At 49.4% G+C, this 19020-nt stretch overlaps 4 protein-coding genes across 7 annotated transcripts; 1 reads left to right on the forward strand and 3 right to left on the reverse strand.

The window, feature by feature from the left end:
• Window positions 1–37: 37 nt before the first annotated feature.
• Window positions 38–3267, reverse strand: FOIG_02186 (uncharacterized protein). Of its 3 annotated transcripts, none has more exons than XM_031199372.1 (5): window positions 2505–3267; window positions 2246–2287; window positions 1732–2113; window positions 1543–1682; window positions 38–1493 (listed from the first exon to the last, which is right to left on the reverse strand). In XM_031199372.1, the coding sequence occupies exons 3-5, from the start codon at window positions 2102–2104 to the stop codon at window positions 768–770; spliced, it is 1239 nt and encodes a 412-aa protein (XP_031071409.1). In that variant the 5' UTR covers window positions 2105–2113; window positions 2246–2287; window positions 2505–3267; the 3' UTR covers window positions 38–767. The 3 variants fall into 3 exon arrangements, with proteins under 3 accessions (XP_031071409.1, XP_031071407.1, XP_031071408.1); XM_031199371.1 differs by having other exon boundaries at window positions 60–1493; window positions 1732–2287; window positions 2505–2794; window positions 2868–3267; XM_031199370.1 differs by having other exon boundaries at window positions 1732–2287.
• An 8309-nt stretch (window positions 3268–11576) lies between these two features.
• FOIG_02187 (uncharacterized protein) lies at window positions 11577–13943 on the reverse strand. Of its 2 annotated transcripts, XM_031199373.1 has the most exons (5): window positions 13500–13943; window positions 12965–13360; window positions 12454–12915; window positions 12247–12403; window positions 11577–12197 (listed from the first exon to the last, which is right to left on the reverse strand). In XM_031199373.1, exons 1-5 carry the CDS (start codon window positions 13515–13517, stop codon window positions 11911–11913), a joined length of 1320 nt encoding a protein of 439 aa, XP_031071410.1. In that variant the 5' UTR covers window positions 13518–13943; the 3' UTR covers window positions 11577–11910. The 2 variants fall into 2 exon arrangements, with proteins under 2 accessions (XP_031071410.1, XP_031071411.1); XM_031199374.1 differs by lacking the exon at window positions 11577–12197 and having other exon boundaries at window positions 12222–12403.
• Window positions 13944–14792: 849 nt separating this feature from the next.
• Window positions 14793–17328, forward strand: FOIG_02188 (methionyl-tRNA synthetase). Its single transcript, XM_031199375.1, has 2 exons — window positions 14793–15994; window positions 16054–17328. Exons 1-2 carry the CDS (start codon window positions 14964–14966, stop codon window positions 17051–17053), a joined length of 2031 nt encoding a protein of 676 aa, XP_031071412.1. The 5' UTR covers window positions 14793–14963; the 3' UTR covers window positions 17054–17328.
• FOIG_02189 (methylene-fatty-acyl-phospholipid synthase) lies at window positions 17236–18969 on the reverse strand. The gene is made up of 4 exons (XM_031199376.1): window positions 18619–18969; window positions 18495–18534; window positions 18421–18437; window positions 17236–18367 (listed from the first exon to the last, which is right to left on the reverse strand). The coding sequence occupies exons 1-4, from the start codon at window positions 18677–18679 to the stop codon at window positions 17862–17864; spliced, it is 624 nt and encodes a 207-aa protein (XP_031071413.1). The 5' UTR covers window positions 18680–18969; the 3' UTR covers window positions 17236–17861.
• Window positions 18970–19020: the final 51 nt, after the last annotated feature.

Genomic DNA, 19020 nt, shown 5'->3' on the forward strand with positions numbered 1-19020 from the left:
TGACCGATATATCAACCGATAGCTGATGTTCTCGTTCTGGAGCAAGTGTAGGTATGTGTGTCACAGCATAAACTACCTAGTCATAAGCAAGCTGATATTCGTTTTTTGTTGAGTGTAGTAATATATTCATCGCATCAAATAGCAAGTCTATGTCGGTTCCCAGTCCTCAAGTCCAAGTCTACATAATAATACACAAACATGCCAGCGTCTTGTGCTTCCCATAATGCCTGCTGTCTTTGTCTCTGATACGCTCAGAAGAAAAGAAAAAAGCAAGCAAATGTTCCAGTGTAACTCCCTTCCTATGTTTGCGTTATGCAGACAAATGCAATGTCCTGTCCGTCGTTCATCACATTGCCATCCGCCAGTCTATTTGATACTAGAACAAAGGAAATAAAAAAGCATCCATAATGTACGAGAGATGGGGAATCGATAAAACATGAAAACCACGAAACAGTGCAGAAATCAACGTTCAAAGCATGCTCCATCTAGGAGCAAGCCCGCCCATTAGACGGTAGAGTGAAGTGTGTTGTGGGGGGATTGATATTAGACTAAGACATGCGCACAACTTGTCGTCAGCTGTGGCAAGCTTAGGTGAAGGGGTATGAGTATGGGAATCCAGTCCAGAAGGAATTAACGCCGCCGTAATCTTTGTGCCCGAGTCGGGCACAGCTTCAATAATACAGGGTATCGGTGTGCTCACTCCAGATCATCATAAGAAGGACGACCTTGAGCATTGCTCAAGCGTTGGAATCTGGCAATAGGTCTGACTAAGCCATGTGTACCAGTCCAGGTTCAGTGCTCTGGGGTCGGCGCATGTGCGTAGCGGCACTGTAATACATTTGGTTCATGGCTTGGTTGGCAGGATACGCATCCGCAGGGTCAGGATAAACATAGCTGGCGTTGTTCTGCGAGGGCGAGGCCATGTGCGAGGGAGACTGCCAGCCAACGTTGGCCATGTGAGGGCTTCCACCATTGCTGCTGGGCGTACCCTGGCTGTTATCCAGGTTAGGCTCCAGAGTAGGAGGAGGACCATAGCTAGTGGGATGCGAGGTAGGTCGCATCATATTGTAACCGCCAGATGAGGTGGAGGTAGGGCTGCCAACGCGCATGTGCATGGGCAGAGAACCATTCTGTGACAGGTACTGGAAGTCACCAGGGTGACGAGGAATGCTGTTGTTACCAGACAGATCGACACTGGGCGACATAGACATGGTTCGCTGACTAGGAGAAGGAGTCGTCAAGGGCGAGCCGTGGTTAGACATGTGGTCGCTTTCAGACCGAGCCTGTGACAAGCCCTTGGACTTTGACGCAGCAAGAGCAGCAGCGGTCGCGGCGGCAGCCTCCTCGATAGTACCGCTGTGGTGGTTCTGATGACGGGTGAGGGTGGTGCGGCGAGTGAATGTCTTCTGACAATCAGCGTAGGGGCATTTGTAGGGACGCTTCCCAGAATGCGTCCTGCGGTGTCGGGCAAGAGAGCTGCTATCGCTGAAGGGCTGTATTTGGTAAGCGACTGTCACAAAAACCGGAGTTTGGGGTACCAACCTTTGCGCAAGTCTCGCAGTGGTGAGGCTTCTCTCCAGTATGCACGCGCTGATGCACAGTCAAGGCAGATCTTTGAATAAATTGCTTTCCACATTGGGGCCAGTCGCAAACATGGGGTCGAACTCCGCTGTGAATGCGCTCTGGGACTTATTAGCATTGCCAAATAATCTCTCAGCATTTTTTACTTACCATGGCGAGCAAGATCACTTCTTCGAGCGAATCCCTTGCCACAGGTACTGCAAGGATAAGCCTTGATGGGCTGCTGGGGAGGAGGCGGGGGTTGTTGAGGCATCTGTTGCATGTGCATGTGAGGCATGCCTCCCATGTTGGGCATCTCGGGGTAGCCTTGGATTGTCATGGCGGCGGACATAGGATTCGGCATATGCATCGGCGCTTGCATCGTGGATGGCGATGGGTAGGCTCGAGCGATACTGTGAGGGTTGGAGTATTGCGAGTGCTCAGAGCCGTGAGGAGATGCTGATCGCTCCATACCGGGTTCGTGCTTAACGAAGGCGTGTTGGTATTGTTGGTGATCGAGGAGACCGGAAGTAAGTTGTTGCATTTGACCTTTCTTATTGAGCATGTTGGTGATGTCCATAACCTCCGTAGGAGCTGGTGATCGCATGCCGCTCATCTTCAATATGGTGGGAATTGCCAGCTGAAGACGTGGCGCGTTTGGGGAAGGATGTGCGAGGGCGCTCACAAGTGACGGATCACGGCAGGAAGGCGGTCAAGCTGACGTTGGCTGCGAAGATGCATGTTAGTGACTTGGTTTTGACATGGTAGCGGGCCTTGTTTGATGCTCGAGGTGCCAATACAAACAATGCCATCCCGAAGGGACCGGCAGATGGGTAAGCGAATGCAACGGCATGCTTAGGTCCAACCAGTCGCCCAGAGACGGTATCATCGGTATCCAAGATCCGCCGAGTGTCAGGTCCCGAAAAACAACTTATGCGACTCACCTTTCCGCGTTTGTATGCAAGCAAGTGACGTGTATGGTCGCACTGACAAGGTGGACGTGAAATCTTGCAGACCGCTTTTCGGTGCGGGTTCGGTCGAAGCGGGAGGAGAGAGGTCGACCGGCGACAGGATTTCGTTGTCGGATTTTCGGTCTTGGGCGGCGACGAAGTTCTTTGTAGTTGGAGCGTAGGAGGAACGCGCGTGGTGTATGTGTAAGGTGGAAGAACCGAGGACCGCAGGGGTTAGGCAAAAATGGTTAAATTTTTTTCTGTACCCTCCACAAAGTGATGCACTGTCGATCGGGCGGTCGGAGATGAAAAGTCAACAGAACAGAAGACTCTTGCGAGTTTTCAAATTCAATTTACACTATATCAACACACGATAGCTGATGAGATGTAGTCCTTCACAGGCGCGATGCGATGAAAGAAGGGATCAGGAGGTGGTCTGTTCACAGCTGGTGGCCAGTGGTCTAGACACAGGTACCGTTAGAGGGTCAACTGGGGGGATAGATGGTTCTTAATGAGGTGAGGATGTGAAAGATAGCAGAGCGGGATATCAATCGCCAGGACGTATGAGGACCAAAACGCAACGAGAGACGGGAATGGGAGATAGATAATATAGACCAAAGGGGTTGATGCGATGATCGAGGGCCAGGTAGGGGCCAAGTCTTTATGTCAGGTTCCAGGACGGGTCCCTATGGCGGGACGTGACAAGGCGAAGGCAGCTCCGGGATTTGGAAGTGGGAGGGTGAAGGGGAAGTGAAAGTGGATTCCCTATGGGGGGAAATAGTGGAGGGAGGGGTCTGCGAAATAAATTACGGCGCACTCCTGGGCAGGGGTTAGAGGGTGACAGGGGTAGCGGACCTGAATGAGGGCGTGAATAGCGGTAGCGGGAATGAAGTAGACTCAGACTCATTACAGCGGCCAACCCAACCCAACGCTTCAGTTCAGCCAGTTTAAAGCAAAGCGCGTGTAGCGCATCAGATGAGCCAGATAGTAGGGCAGAGACAGGGATTGGGGAAATAAGAATAAAGCATGGCTAAGATACTCTCAGACCTGACCTGAGCTAGAGTAAACAAGAGCCAGAAATAGAGTCAATAGGACAGGATAATGGAAACAGTAGTGCAGGCGTAGACCAGGCACGAGTAAGCAATCATGTCTTTGTAATTGGAGTATCGGGACATTCTAACAAAGAGAGAGAAAAAAGAAGAAGAAAAAGGAAATCGTCTCAACATAATAAGGACTCGATATGGATGCGTACAGTAGGGGTAAACAAACATATGCTTCTCTTTTGGTCTCAATGAAATGACGATCGATCCTTTTGGCTTGGTTCCCGTCCCATCTTTGTTTTTTCTTTTCTTTTTTAGAAAAAAAAGTATTACCCGAAAGCCGTTCGAGGGTTTCGTTTGAACTGGATCTCGCAGGTTTGGTTTGCTCTGTGCGCCAGATCTCGCAAGAGACATGGTGACATGGATCGAAGCACAGGACGGGGGTTGGCAGGACCTCGAGACACGACGCGACGGGAAGAAATCATCGAGGGATCGATGAAGTGTAACAGTGGATGACCTGTAAATTGAGGTTTCATATCATGGGCGAACGCGAGCTGAGAACGCGCAAGGCCGATGAATTAGCACCGAGTACGCTAGACGCTGTTAGATTTTACATTGGTGACCTTGGTCTAGCACAGTAAGGCGAACAGCTGAGACTAGGATTCAGACCATACCTCACGTTTCTAAAAGAAACATGGGATTCTATAGCTGTAAAAAAAGATTTATCACTCTTACAACCCTGGATACAATAACATATATGAAATGGTTTTTTTTTTTTTATAATTCTCTAATGTGTCGAAAAATATAACATAAAGTCCGAACCTTTTCAGGTACTGAGATTTGACCCTCCCATAACTTACACAAGCGGGGATTGGCATGCGACAGACGTCACAAAGAACGAGGGCCAGAACCTCAATTCCGCCCTAGAAACATCCATCAGCCGTGGCGTCATTCTCACTTAACTCAACATGAAACGCCGTTGCGTGTGTAATCCCAAGACGCGGCAAATCAAACCATAAATTTTTATCCTATCCTGTCTTCATTCATAGTAGTGTCCCGAAGATTTGGGAGCGAAGCAAAAAGAAACAAAAACCTCCACTACCAGCATTCAAGCGGACGGGTGCCTAGCCCTCGGAAGAGATGGTTCCCGTCGTGTTGCTGCAACTTTACGATGCACAAATTGGAAATCTCCCGTCCCTGGGCAGTGAACTCCATGTACAGCATACAGTGCATACCTACAGTGCATCCTTACAGGGTATTCCCCGGCCAGCCACAGCGCGCCGCCTCACCCAACCACCAATGCCCATAACAATTCAATAGTCAATCAAGGACTGGCGTGGAAGCGTCCCTAGATAACATCTTGCAACCTCTAGCCGTTGGACGACGCTGATTGGAAAGAGGCTGTGGTCCTCCCTCATCTGTCGTGAATAGTCGGGATCGCTGCTGAGGGAATGGGCATCTCGCAGGCAGGCCAATCCTTGTCAGCTGGAGTGATCCTCAGACGTCGATCGTATCGTTCGTTTCTCTTACTGCATTGTGCCAGTTGGGCCGCCAACATATCATGCCGTGTCTTCGTGAGTTGCGAGTGGACGCCCCATTACCTCCCTTTTCATCTACTCGTATGTCCAGTCCAACAATAGGATATCATGAAAGAAATGAGCTGGGCAAACAGGGCCCGTATAAGCCTCACCCTGCATCAACCACGCTTGTTTGTTTGTACGATGCTAAGCATGTTGCTATTGATTGTTTCTTACCTATGTACGGCCCTGTTTCCCCCTCTCTCGGGATTGTGAACAGGCCTCTCTCTGACCCAGCTCCCGCTGTTTGATGTTCGACCCCAAATCGATTCCCCTGGTCTCAATCAATGTACAGCGCATCACTCTCCCTTGCCCACCCCTACTCACCAGGGCCGACGTCATGAATCTTCCCTGTACCCTGCAGGGTCGACATGGTATGTGCGCCCCTCAAAAATAACCCAGGTCTGTTCCAGGGGAATTCAAACGGATCCCGTCAATTTGGGCGCGGTCTAGCGGGTCAGAGCTGGTGCCCAGAGCTGATGTCGGGCTGTCAGGGCTGGGGGCAGGCAAGGCGGCAGCTGTCCTGAGTGGTAGATCTCGCCGGCTTCCAGAAGAGTTCAATCACCAGTGCCCATGCTCCCCTGACCCATATCTCACTCTCAGGCGGTGTCGAGTTGTCGTCCCCTAGTGTGGCTTGCCTCGTCGAGGGATCCCACATCTCCCTTGGCACTATATTTGATAATGTTTTCCTGCGCCATAGGCGTCAATAAGATCTGGGCTGTTGGTTGAGGCTAATTAATTTCCAGCCATGCGTGTTGTGCATTTCGGTGAAAGCGATCCAGGACCGCTCGACGTTTGTTGAAGCGTTGCCTGAATCCGTGGTACACTTGGCATGATGTAATCTCAATATCTGGTCACCTGGTCTAGTTTAGTAGTTAGCAGCCCTGTCATCGTCTCTTTGTTCTTCGTTAGATGGTCTCAAGCAGTCGAGGCTAGTAGACGAAGCACTCACTCCATCAACCTCTGTAAACAAAGGCTGTCCTTGAATCAGAATTCAACTGCATATTACACCCACTCTCTTTTAATGGTGTACCTAACTGAGGCGGTGTCAATTCTTATTCCGCTCTTTCCCTGTCATATAGTCCGTGGCTTAATTAGCATGTTAATGCATGCAATGCGCATGAGTTTGCTGCCCGTGGATGTGGGATGTTTGTTGCTCCTGGGCTCTAGGTTAAAGGTTGTCCTAGATACGGCTACCCAATCGGATATGAAGCGAGTGGCCTGGATGCTCCCCTCCCAACATTGGAGACGTTAGAGTCAGCAACCCTGTACTATGTGAGATATGTACGTGAAGTAGTGGGCTGAGGCGGGACTGATTCGTCAATACCTGGTAACTTTTAGAAGGCTTCATCATGGCCCGTCTGCCTTCCAGAAGACAGCCCGGTATGATCTTACACCGCTCAGGTTGGTTTAGCTAAGTACTGTGCTGTGGCTGTTCGATACAGTAGCCGCCATGTCTCCAACGACCTAATGAATCAACCACCCCCGCAAGTGCCGTGCGCAAGATGCAGGCGCTGGCGCATATGCCAGCTGATAATTAAAACAGAGATGCCAAAAGGGATAGCCTAATGCAAAATAAAGGACAAGATCCACCATGACGCTCTTGAATGATGACTTCAAAAGTGAGAAAGGGGTGTGTCGTGGACCAACAGCCCAGGAGAGAGAAAAAATGAATGAAGCTGGAATTGGAAGACACTAAGAAACTTGGGAATCAAACTCGACAGGGGTGAGAGGCATATCTTTCAGCTGCTAAGCTCTGGTTGGCTTCTTTTCGAGACTAACAAGGTCTTCAGATGGGTCACTCACATATTCGGAAATGACGCTAGCTCGCCGAGGAAGGTTTCGAGAATTCTTCTGGAACAATGGTAATGCAGAGGCGGATCTAGCGCCGTGTGACAATGCACGTCCGAGCGTAGCGTTGCGCCCACGACACATCCTATCCTTCTACTGAGCTTCTTTCCGTCCTTCGATACCACTTTCTCATTCCGATCCATCACCAAAGAAGCATGCCAGCCTCACCCCTCCTTCCATGGTTCCAAGTTCCAACCTATCCCATATTGGTATCCATGCATGAGATAAACCTTCCTCACCTTGGCAATTCGGCTGTCTACCTTATTCACCTCCGCACTTTCCATTACTGATTGCTGTATGTACCGATCTCTACATGATCCCACTCGCCCACTCACACTCATACATATCTATCGTTTGATCTTATTTGTCTCGTGTCTATCTTATACGTAAGAGTGCTCGGCCGCCCAAGCTTGTCCTGACTAAATCCTTGCCCTGGCCCCATGCTCCCGGGGCCCCATCTGAATCTGCCCCGTGCTGCAGAAGCATGGATCACTTCCATTCGTTCTGGCGTCTTTCCAGAAGTTTTAGAATTGAGTCAGTGAGCGGTTGGTTTGAGGGCTGCAGTCATGGCGCACTATCCGTCCAAAACCTACACTGACACGGGAATGGGGATGAATGGCTGACCAGGTATGCTGTAGGTTGGTCAATGTGCTGGTATTCGGCTGTTCATTAAGAGACTCTAATTAAGGACTAGTGCATATCGGGCACGGAACCTTGGGCCACCGGATATCACTTGAGAATCAAAGAACGGCAACCATACCACGGATCGACAGAGCACTCCAAGACTGGACACCAACGAATGCGAATGGGATGTAGTTCACAATCAAAGACATATGTCAAAGAAAAAGGCAGGTAGTATGGCTTGGGCATCAAGATGTCACAAAGGCTGCGGCTCCGGCTCGGTTCTCACGACCATGACCCTTTCCAGTTTACCTCGATTTACGTTTGGCTTCTTCAACCTTTGAGTCATATTGCAAAAAAAAATGCAGAACTTGGCCTTACTGGGCGGGGAAGTCCTGTCCGTGCCGGCGCGGGGGCTAGGACTGATAGCCTGCTGCATGAACAATCGAGGAGGCCTTTCACAAAATCTTACGACCACCTAGGGAGGCAAATAGTTGACATATCGATCCAACAACCTATGGCTCTCAATGGACCCTTCGGACTTGAGTAATTTAGTCGAAGGGGAGTTATGAAGGTCCCGCGTAGGCTCACCCATCGAATCCTTAGCCAGTGGGTTCCTTAACTATAGGGCAAACCCAACAAAGACTCAAACAAAGAGGATCTCGAGGACGGCAAGCGACTGGTGTACTATTGCCATACGTATCAAGCGGTGCCTGTGGCTTAGGTTTGGTCAACTCTTACACTCATTTACTTGCTCAGATGCTCGACTACCTTACTAACCAACCATGTATATAGAACAGTTCTAGAAATATGGCGCCCACACCACCCATGGAGGCTTCAAACAACTTCGCGAGCATGCCCCTCTTTCTTATTAACGAAGCTATGCCTTTGACTGTTGGTTATTATTAGCATCTGAGAAGAGTCCAGTGCTCAGCTGTGATTCCATTCCAGTCCGTTCGTCCCGCCATCCGTTGGCCATTTTCGGCGAAGGCGATGCGCCGACCCCCCAAAAGGGTTGGTGGCTTTAGTGTATCAAATGCAAGACTTGGCAGCAATACGAATACCTTCTTTTTGCACTTGTGCTCGGACACTCGCCTTGCCAGACGCGAAGCAGAGATGAAACAGTTTGACATTGTATTCCCCGCCTTAGCGCAGGTGAGTTCCATTAGCTTTCTGTTTCGAATATCACGAGTTCCTGGGGTTTATACGGTGAGTTACTGAGCAGCCCGTTCTTTGCGCCAATGCGAGGGCTCATCCTTTCTCGTTATGGTTAAAAGATGTGTTGTTTCAGGATACCTTTGTCTACCGAAAGCTAACGACGCAGGTAATTCTCAGGCCGGCTAATAGAGTTTGGGAATATGTACTGTATATCATAGTGATATTCTCATCTATCCTCCCAGCCTGCCTTGACAAGCTTGTTAATGCTTCTGCCGCATATGGCCGAAAAACATAACTGGTCAAGGCTTCCGGATGTCGCAAATCCATCGCTACGCCCTTCGTCGATCTCATCAGAGCTTTTCATGTCACAGAGCGGCGTTTATACGTATGCACTCGTGCAATGACTCGGCCTAAAGTTGGTTCGTGGGGCGGTCGTTTGCGCGAACTGCCCCGTGATCGACATTTCAACATTTCACCACGTCTGCAACTGAATAAACCCAGCAACTAACGACTGGAACATTGCAGTGCATGCTGCAAAGTAACCTTGAAATTAAATTGAAGCATGAAGGCTCGCGCGGAACCTTGGAGTGCAACACAGAAGGCAAATTGCTTTTATGTCGATAACGCACCATCATTATCTTTGTGTAAGTTCAGGTACATTACAGCCAACCTACGAATGTATCAAGTGCATCTTTTTCATAACGCATGGATTTCAGTTTGCTTTCTGCTCCATCTTTGTATCATCAGGACCAACCGGGAGTCTGACCGTTGTCCTGCAGCATCCCAGGGTGGACCCTGAACTGCACCAAGTCAAAGTCCACAGGACCGTGCTCGCCATCACAGACGATGAAACAATTGATGGAAGCCTTCCAGAAGCAGTGGAGCAGTGTAGGTCCAAGCCTCAAAGGGTGAGGTGACGTGGGATGGTCGGCCAATTCTTCCAGGGCTGAAATGCAGGCATAGACCTTTTTCCCCTCCACCACGCCAACACCCATCAGGGCCAATGCAGGGGTGTCTTTGGCCCATGGCTGCCACGAGGGTTATTTTTCGATATCAGTCAATTGTGCCATCATTTGCCTCTTTCTGCTGTGATTCACGTCAGGTCTCGTTCATCATGTTCCCCAAACACGACGCTACAAATGCGGGAGAAATGAGATGTTTATCAGCTCTTGTGTACCACCCACCAACTCAGTCCTCAACGTGGTCACAATGACTGATAACACGCATTCTTTGCACTAGGTAAGTCTGATAAGGTGGAGGCTGGGTGAAGAGTAGACGATAACTGAGGCTACCAATTTTATCAGCAATAAGGTCCTTGATCATGTGGACTAGTTTTGTCCGGGTTACTGCTGTTTGCAATTTCCTTGTAGGCTCTTGATTAACTACTCTGCATAGCATACTCCACGAGTGGGTGGACTCGTCTGGTGGCCCGGGCTGAGATTGCCGTCGGCGCGGTTTGAGAACAGACGCATGCCTGCGCGTTCCCGCATTTGTGGTCCTCGACAGTCTGTCCCATCCTCTCACCGTTCCCTTGCGCTCAAGGCAAATCAAGTCAAGCTGAGGTGAGCATGAACCAGCCCGGAGCTTGACCGTACTCTCAGGGGCCGGACCACATTGATGGGTGACAACGACCAAAATGGCCTGGTCCTGGCATGATGAACAACCGAGTTAGCTTTGCTGGCAAGCAGGCCATATTGCGTGAATAATTCACAGGACCGATGCACCCTTACCAAATGCGTTCTCTATGATCTGTGAATCGAAAGTCAAGCTGCCCTGTTGCAACACTTGGAAGCGAGGCGGATATGTCGATCACTAAAGCTTCGGCCAACTGTTCAGGAACGTGCTATCTCGATATCTGGTGCAGTGTAGCATTCAACTCATAACTATCGTCGCTGCTCTGTCACTGCCGGTCGACGAAGTGCAAGTTTTTACCGCCATATTGATTAATGCACAGCAGACAAGACCCGCCACGAGGGGATCCCGGCAGTCTTTGGCACACATAGATCTGCATCCACGACTCGTCGTTGCTTTTTCTCGTGTGCCGTTTAACGGAAGGCAGATGTCAATGGTCAATGTGCGGTAAGGATTGTGACAGGTTGCGCAGATCACCATCAGTAATAAAAGGAATCGCCAAAAAGACGGACCGTCTCTCGTTTGTGTCAGATCTGCAGGTTCTCGATTGCTTGCTTTTCTTTTTGCTTTTTTACTACCGGATTGACCTTGCTGTCGCGTCGTGGTGCTCTGTCAAAGTGATTCTTGAGTTGGTTATGCTTTGCTGACCGCAAGATCCGGCAGGCCATGGAAGATTGTCGATTGCATCCCATTGCTTGCATCGTGGAGATTAACGGTCTGCCCTGCACTCCGCATCCATGCATCCTGGCTGCACGAGTTGCATATCCGGGGAGTGTGCAGTACGACACCGCCGTGTCAGACCACGTCCTAGATGAGGGCGGTCTGGAAGTTCTCGGGGCGATAAGACCCGCGATTCCTTAAGGTTCTTCCAACAGGTACCGGTAGTTGATCCAGAGTGAGATCTCATATTCTGTGGAAAGTTGAAACCCAATATCGTGGGGTCTTGAGATGGGTCAGTTTGTGTTGTGCCTGACGCTTAGCCAGTCAAGGAGGGATGTTTATGGCAATGGACGACCATTTCTCGGGTTAAGATAGTGCAGTACAGAGACGTGTTATATGCCACTCCGTGCTAACCGTTCCATCTCTGAAATACTATGCTGTATATCGTAGAAGGTCGTTTCATAGACCTAGGAAGAGTGATCTCACTACATACCCATACCCTCATCACTCATTACTTAATGAATTCTCTCGCAAGAGCAATATGACCTATAAATACAGGGATTGATAACATTGTGGACTAACTGACTATTTATATTTTTATCTCAAACTAAACATCGGCTTTGTGATTTGACAGGACTTGTCACCCACGTCGTCTCAGGCATACCCTATACCTAGCACACAGGTACTACTGGTAACAGCTGTATGTGACTGTTCAGTTCACTCAACGAGAAATCACTTTTTGGGAGGTGACTAGAAGGGTTTGGATTCTATAAAGAAACTGACTGGATCGCGCTGGTATCTGCTCGGTTTATAAAGGACTATATGCTTGCCTCGACTTGACTTGGTCTTTAGACCCCACGTCTACCACTTAGGCTGGTCACGTTCGTGCATAGGTGTCTCGAGTGCATGAGAATCGCCGAAGGGATCGTCTTCATCCTCTTCATCCTGCGGAGCTGCAACAGCAGCTGCAACTGGCCTTGGGGGTTGAGGGGGAGGGTTTGAGTGAGGTTTGGACATGGGAGGTGGCCGAGGAGGAGCTGCATGAACGGGTGTCGAAATGTTTAGCTCGGAGAGGTCTGGAGGCTGCGAGGCGGTTGGAGACTGAGAGGCAGCCTTGGCCATGGCCTCCTTGCCTTTAATCGTAGCCACTGTCAAGAAGTCAGCTGCATTCTCGCCAGAATCCAAGTCAACGCCTACTTCGATAAAGATGAGCTTGCTCGGCAAGTTCGTCATCCGAATCACTGTCCGCATCAATGGAACGATCGAACTGTTCGAAAGACATGAGAGCATGGACAAGCTCATCATTGGCATGAAGCAATCCTCCAAGCCACTGCTCTTCCTCAACATGATGGACCTGTATATGATTAGTTCAAGGATTTTCTCACAATTCTAACGAATACTCACATATCGTAGTACTTTGCGTCGAAGAAGTTTACAAGCTTCAAAGCGTTCCACTGCCGTCTGGTTCTCTGAAATGCGCTCCACCTCACGGTTAATGCTTTGAAGCGCATTCATCAAGTTCGTTGCTGCGATGGAGGAGTCAGCAATGACAGACTTCATTTGCTCCTTCTCAGCCTCAAGATTGAAAGGCTTTCGCTTCCCCTTAGCCTTATCCTTCTCTTTCTCCTTCTTCTTGTCTTTAGAGCTACCGAAGAAAGCACTGGACCCCGAGGAAGATTTGGTAGAAGAGTGTCCGAATGTTGAACCAGATGCTGGGGTTGAGCTCGAAGGGCCTGAAGCGGTCCTTGCATCACGGGCCGCCTTTGCCGCAGCTTCTTGTTCGTCGTCGACAAATGGATTTTCCTCTGTCTCTCTGAGGACTCGAGATCTCTCCTGTGTAACAGCTTGTTTTCTCTTGGGTAGTTCCTGCGATGTTGAGCATCCGATGTTGAAATATTGTGTGAGTATGACTTACCCTGTGAAGTCGTGCGAGACTGTCTAGCCCTGGCCTGCCAGCGTACTGTGACCATGAGCGAAAAAGCTCCCTACATTTATTCCTCACTGCAACATCAGACAAGTCAGAGGTGCCGCAAACACGCAGACGTTCAAGCAAGGGCTCATCCACAAAGGTTCGCTGGAACCTCTCGCCAGCGTTCTGGATGAGACCGTCAAGAATGACCAATGCACGGATTTGGCGGTGGACATTTCCGTATTTAAGCTTCTTTCGAATGGCTCGAGCTGCTTCACTAGGGCCCGTAGCTTGTAGGGTAATGACATCGACAAGCTCGGGGATACCGCTGAGATCTTCCTCTTCATATGATTCGGAGGTAAGGTTCTCAACGGTTACAGTTACCGCTGAGAACGGTTTCTTCTACTGGAACGTCAGTAAATCCAATAATACACGTTGGAGTTACTCTAGTGGAATGTAAATAGCTCATGAGAGCTATCAACGAACGAGGTCCCATTGGGCGGAAACTGCTTGCTTAAGAGACATGGCGGAATGATCTTACCGATTGGAACATGCTCATGATGGGCTATACTGTAGTGGCCCTCGTATATACTTTGCTGTGCTTGTAGCTCTGCGACGCAGGTTGCCGAGTTCCACGATGATGCTATCTCAAGTGTGGTTGGTAGCTTTGGCAGCTTTGAGTGCCTGATGACTTGATAGGAGACAAAGCAGCGCGGGGCTAGTCAGAGGCAAGTCGACACGATCGCTGAGCTCGTTGCGCCGAGGAAGCGAAGAGGCTTGAGATGACCTCAGGTAGGTAAGTGGTGAGAAGTTTTAAAGATCTTTGTATCATGAGATTCCTTGCCAGATAATGGATGGATGTCAACACCTTACCAGGTAAGGTAGTCAGGCGCTCACTCGTTCCTGCTGTCGCTCAGGTATGGTGGGGTTGCTGTTCTGTTGCTTGGTAGCGGGCTGTGACGCGGGGCTCCTTCCCAGTTTCGGTGGGGTCCTGTCGTCACTCCTCAAGATGGGAGGAAGTCGTGGTAGGTTACCTAGCCGAAAAAGGGGTCTTTACAGGTCCAATTAGAGTTGGACAAGGTTCTGTGATAGGTTATGAAACGAATGTCAAACTTATGAAGGATCATTGGTATTGCATGGAAATCTGACCCAGACGAGTTCAGTAGAGACTCATCGTATCACAACGGTAGCTTGAGATTTTGTCGTACCTCTGGTACATCGAGTTCTGGGCCTGGTGGAATGAGATGGATCTAGAGCTTGCAGGATGGCGGACAAAGTTCGAGCAAAGGCCTTGCTTTTGAGAACTTTGTAAGGGGGGATATTAGGAACAGCTTGATGTTTTCATAGCAGTCCGTCCGCAAATTTGGCTTTATGACTAGCTATCTATGAGCATTGACTCAATGAAGAGGCTTGCTCTAAGCTTTGCTGATGAACTTTTGTCTAGGACCTTATGACTGTGAGCATGCTTCAGTGTGTCTGTTCATAGACTTGGCAGTGAAGCTGGAGGAGTTGCCCCAGTTGCCCCCGAGCATGATACGTTGAGAGAGGATGTTCCACACTGGACCAGTGGAACTCATGATGCCCATCCGCTCTACATCAATGTGAGTATCGTCAGGGTTGACTTTCACAAACCCTAGACATGAGAGAGTGGCATTTTGCTAAGAAACCAAAAAAGAGTTTTTGCCATCACTCCCAGTTAGGAAATGAGTCAAACAACACAGATTCTTATAATAATGCGCCATCCGTCAACATAACTTAGACATTTATAGAAAAGTCTTTTCTATTATACTTGGAACCCGCTGACTCTGGTTACCCTAGACATTCCCGGTGACTTCTCCAATCACCCCTCCCCCGCCCCCGCCATCGCACCTCAGCTACGAATTTTGACTGTCAAAGGCGTTATCGCAGCTCTGTGACTCACAAACAGACAACGACAACCAACACCGAATCTCTCATCAATCATTACGAGCATACGTAGAGTGATTGATATACCAGATCGCCGAAAATGGCTTCACAATCACCCGTTCTGCCCGAGGAGGGCAAGCGCAACATCCTAATTACCAGTGCCCTTCCCTACGTCAACAACATTCCCCATCTGGGCAACATCATCGGCAGTGTTCTCTCCGCCGATGTCTTTTCTCGCTATTGCAGAGCACGAGGCTGGAACACCATCTACGTTTGTGGTTCCGACGAGTACGGTACTGCTACCGAGACAAAGGCCCTCGAGGAAGGACTCTCGCCTGCCGACCTTTGCGCCAAGTATCACGCCCTTCACAAGGGAGTCTACGATTGGTTCCGAATTGACTTCGACATCTTCGGCCGAACACCCACCCAACAACAGACGCAGATTGTGCAGCAGATTTTCAAGGAGCTTTGGAAGAATGGCTATATTGAGGAGCGAGAGACTACTCAACCTTTTTGTTCGGATCCTGCCCACGGCAAGTTCCTCGCAGATCGATTCGTCGAGGGAGAATGCAGCATTTGCCATGATCTCGGAGCCCGTGGAGATCAATGCGATGCCTGCGGTAGTCTTCTCGACCCATTTGAGCCCGATCGCGAACCCAGCACCTCTGATGATGACCATGTCGAGGCCAAAGCGACTGGTTTCCTAATCAACCCCCGCTGCAAGGTCGATGGAACCACCCCCGAGAAGCGAAAGACGAAGCACCTTTTCCTTCGTCTAGATGCGGTTAAGGACTTGCTCGTTCCCTGGTTCCATAAGAGCAGCAAGGAGGGAGACTGGAGCACAAATTGTATTTCCATCACCCAGTCATGGATCGACAAGGGACTCCTTCCCCGTGGTATCACTCGAGACCTCAAGTGGGGTGTTCCTATTCCTAAGGATCTCGAAGGTTTGAGTAATGAGGAGTATGCGGAGAAGGTCTTCTATGTTTGGTTCGATGCCTGCATTGGCTACGTCTCTATTACCAAGAATCTGGTTGATGGCGATAACTTGGATGGCACGAACTGGGAGAAGTGGTGGAAGAACCCTGAGAACGTCAAGCTTTACCAGTTCATGGGTAAGGACAACGTGCCGTAAGTGACCTTTTTGAGAACCCACATGATATGCTGAGAAGGTGTTGACAATTCATTAGATTCCACACTATCATCTTCCCTGCCTCTCAACTTGGAACAGGAGAGAACTGGACCAAGGTCCACAAGATGTCGACAACCGAATATCTCAACTACGAGGGCGGAAAGTTCAGCAAGTCCCGCGGCGTTGGAGTTTTTGGAAACACTGCTAAAGAGACTGGCGTTGATCCTGATGTTTGGCGATACTACCTTCTATCCAGACGGCCTGAGTCCGCTGACTCTGAGTTCAAATGGCAAGAGTTCATTGACTGCAACAACAACGATCTTCTCAAGAACCTTGGCAACTTGAACCAACGAATCCTCAAGTTCACTCAGGCCAAGTTGGATGGTGTCGTTCCCGACTACACAAAATACACCGACGAGCGGCTAGAGGAACATAAGAAGGAAGTGAACGAGGCCCTCAAAACCTTTATCTCACAGTTCGATGCCATCAAGCTCCGCGCTGGCCTTGCCACTGTTATGCACATCTCCGCCCTTGGCAACAAACTTCTGCAGGACAGCAAGCTGAACAACCAGCTTCTGGCTGATGAGCCAGACCGTTGCGCTGCTGTAATTGGTCTCGGTATCAACCATCTCCAGCTCCTTGCAAGCATCGTTCATCCTTATATGCCCTCTACTTCCGAGGCCATCCTGGAGCAGATCGGCAGCCCTGGCTTGATCTCAATTCCTGAGACATGGTCAGGAGACCTCGTCAAGCCCGGCCAAAAGATTGGCGAGCCTAAGCTTCTCTTCACACAGATCCCCGCATCTAAGCTTGATGAGTGGCGTGAGGCCTTTGGTGGTGAGGAGATCCGAAAGCAAAAGGCCCTCGAGGCGGAGAAGGCGGCGGCGAAGAAGGCTGCTAAGGACAAGAAGAAGCAAAAGAAGCTCGCTCTTCGTCAAGCTGAGAAGGCAGGTGAAGCTTCCACCGAGGAGAAGCCTGCCAAGGAGAAGTCCGCAGAGGAAAAGAAGCCTGTTGAGGCCTCTGCTGTTGATTTGCTTCCCGACAACAAGCCCTCTTAGACATAGATGCAAGTACACCAGAGTGAATCGGAGTTGGCGTTAGCAAAAAGAAATTGACTGTGTATGGACGGTGTATGAGGAGTAGCTTAGAAATCAGCATAGGTTGCCGAGCTTATTTTGAAGGTTTGCCGAACTGTAGAGTAGATTCTCAAATCAACTTATGAGGAATGACTAGAGCATGAGCTAGATGGCTGTTGAATTTAGTGTACAATATGTTTTAAGTTTATGTCAAGTTTTCCTTCAGACTCTATCCTGCGCCCTTCATGAGTTCAAGGTAGTATGTCGGCCAATCCTCTCAGTCACACACACGAGAGGAGAGCTTCCCTGTCATGCCATTTAGATAAACTAGGCCATGACGCAGAAATGCTTCAAATCAATAAGTTCAAATGAGGACCATGCGTAAGTCTACAGACGTGGTGTCTGGAGGGGGATCAGTTGCTACCAGTCTTGGAATATTGGAGAAAAGGTCGTCCATATATATGGTCTTGGTTGCAAATGCTCAGTTTGGTATTGTTATATAATCAAATGTAATCCCTTATGCCTGTCGACTATTTTATGTCGGCAAGGACGTGGTATCTGTATGTTTAATCCGAAAACTCCTTAAGCCTGTTGAAAGGCACCTGGCCTGTTGAAAGGCGTAGCTTTCTGTGTCGACTTGGTGTATATTGTACACTATTCGACTAGATGGGGCTGTCTTGCAGTCTCCCTTCGTTTGTGCGGCCCTAATAACGTCTCAGGCGGCGCTGATATGCTGTCCCGTCACTCTTATTGTCGTTTATTTGGGAGAGTTTAGACAGGATTCAGGAGCTTAGTTGGACTTCTTTCCAGCAGCACGCTCACGCTCACGCTTGGCGTAGATTTCAGAAGTGAACGGGTCCTCAAATTTCAGAGCGATCCTGTAGACAACATCGACCCACAATGTGAGCAGGATACCGGCAGGCTTGCCATACCACATGGCGGTAGCGAGGAAGCTGCAGGTAGAGCCAGTGTACATAGGAGAACCGGTCACGTTGAAGGGAAAGCCAGTCACCATCTCGTCCATGAGAATGCCAAAGTAGTCACCGAGGAAAGTGCCAGTAATGCCTAGTCGCCAGGTTGAAGAGACGACCAGGACGTTACCAACGATAAACAGAGCAACAGCGGCGGCCTGAATGAAGTCGCTGACAAGAGCGGGATGCGTGGGCTGTTCGGCGATGGCAGTCTTGAAGATAAAGTCGCGAATCATACCGAGAGAGAAGATAGTGGCAGCAAGGGCATAGCAGGCAACTTGGGAGTTACCGCCGAAAATCTTGGTCAGAAGTTTGTTGTGGTATTCTTTCAGCGATCAAGTTAGTCGAAGATGAATCGTATAGCTGCAAGTTGCATACCTTGACGGGCGACGATGCTAGAAAAGAAGAAGAGTTAGTGATGGTAGAACGTCACATTGGGACTTGTAACTCACTTCCAGAAGAGAGGGTTGAAGGCGATGGAGGCAGCAGAGACTGGAAGAAGCAAAGAGCTCGAGTCAGATTCAAGTATCGTTGGTAGATAGTTACAATGCTCAAGTCAAGTTGGCATATACTCACTGTACAAGCTCTGCTTGTCATAGTCGACATAGTCGACAAAGTCTTTCAAACCAAGAGCCATAATGGCAGCTGGGTAGCCAAGAAAGCAAACAGGCACGAAGAGTAAAGTGAGGTAATGGCAAAAGTCGTGATTACTGACGTAACAAGTTCACGGAAGAGTCACAGAAGGGAGAGGTTCTAAGAAGACTGGAAATAATTTGCAACTCTGCTGTTGAGAGGATAAATTGTTGAGATAGAAGAAACAGGAAACAGAATTAAAGAGAGAGCTTGGAGAAAGACAGCTTGGAGAGCTAGGGTACCTCCCTCAGGTACCTTCCTGTAGCTGTCCTGTCGGGACTGTCACATGGAAGAGAGTGGAAAGCGGAAGAGGAGAGAGTCCGGCCCGCATCATAATGGGAGGAG

Source organism: Fusarium odoratissimum (assembly GCF_000260195.1).
Source record: "Fusarium odoratissimum NRRL 54006 unplaced genomic scaffold supercont1.2, whole genome shotgun sequence".
NCBI classification, from domain to species: domain Eukaryota; kingdom Fungi; phylum Ascomycota; class Sordariomycetes; order Hypocreales; family Nectriaceae; genus Fusarium; species Fusarium odoratissimum.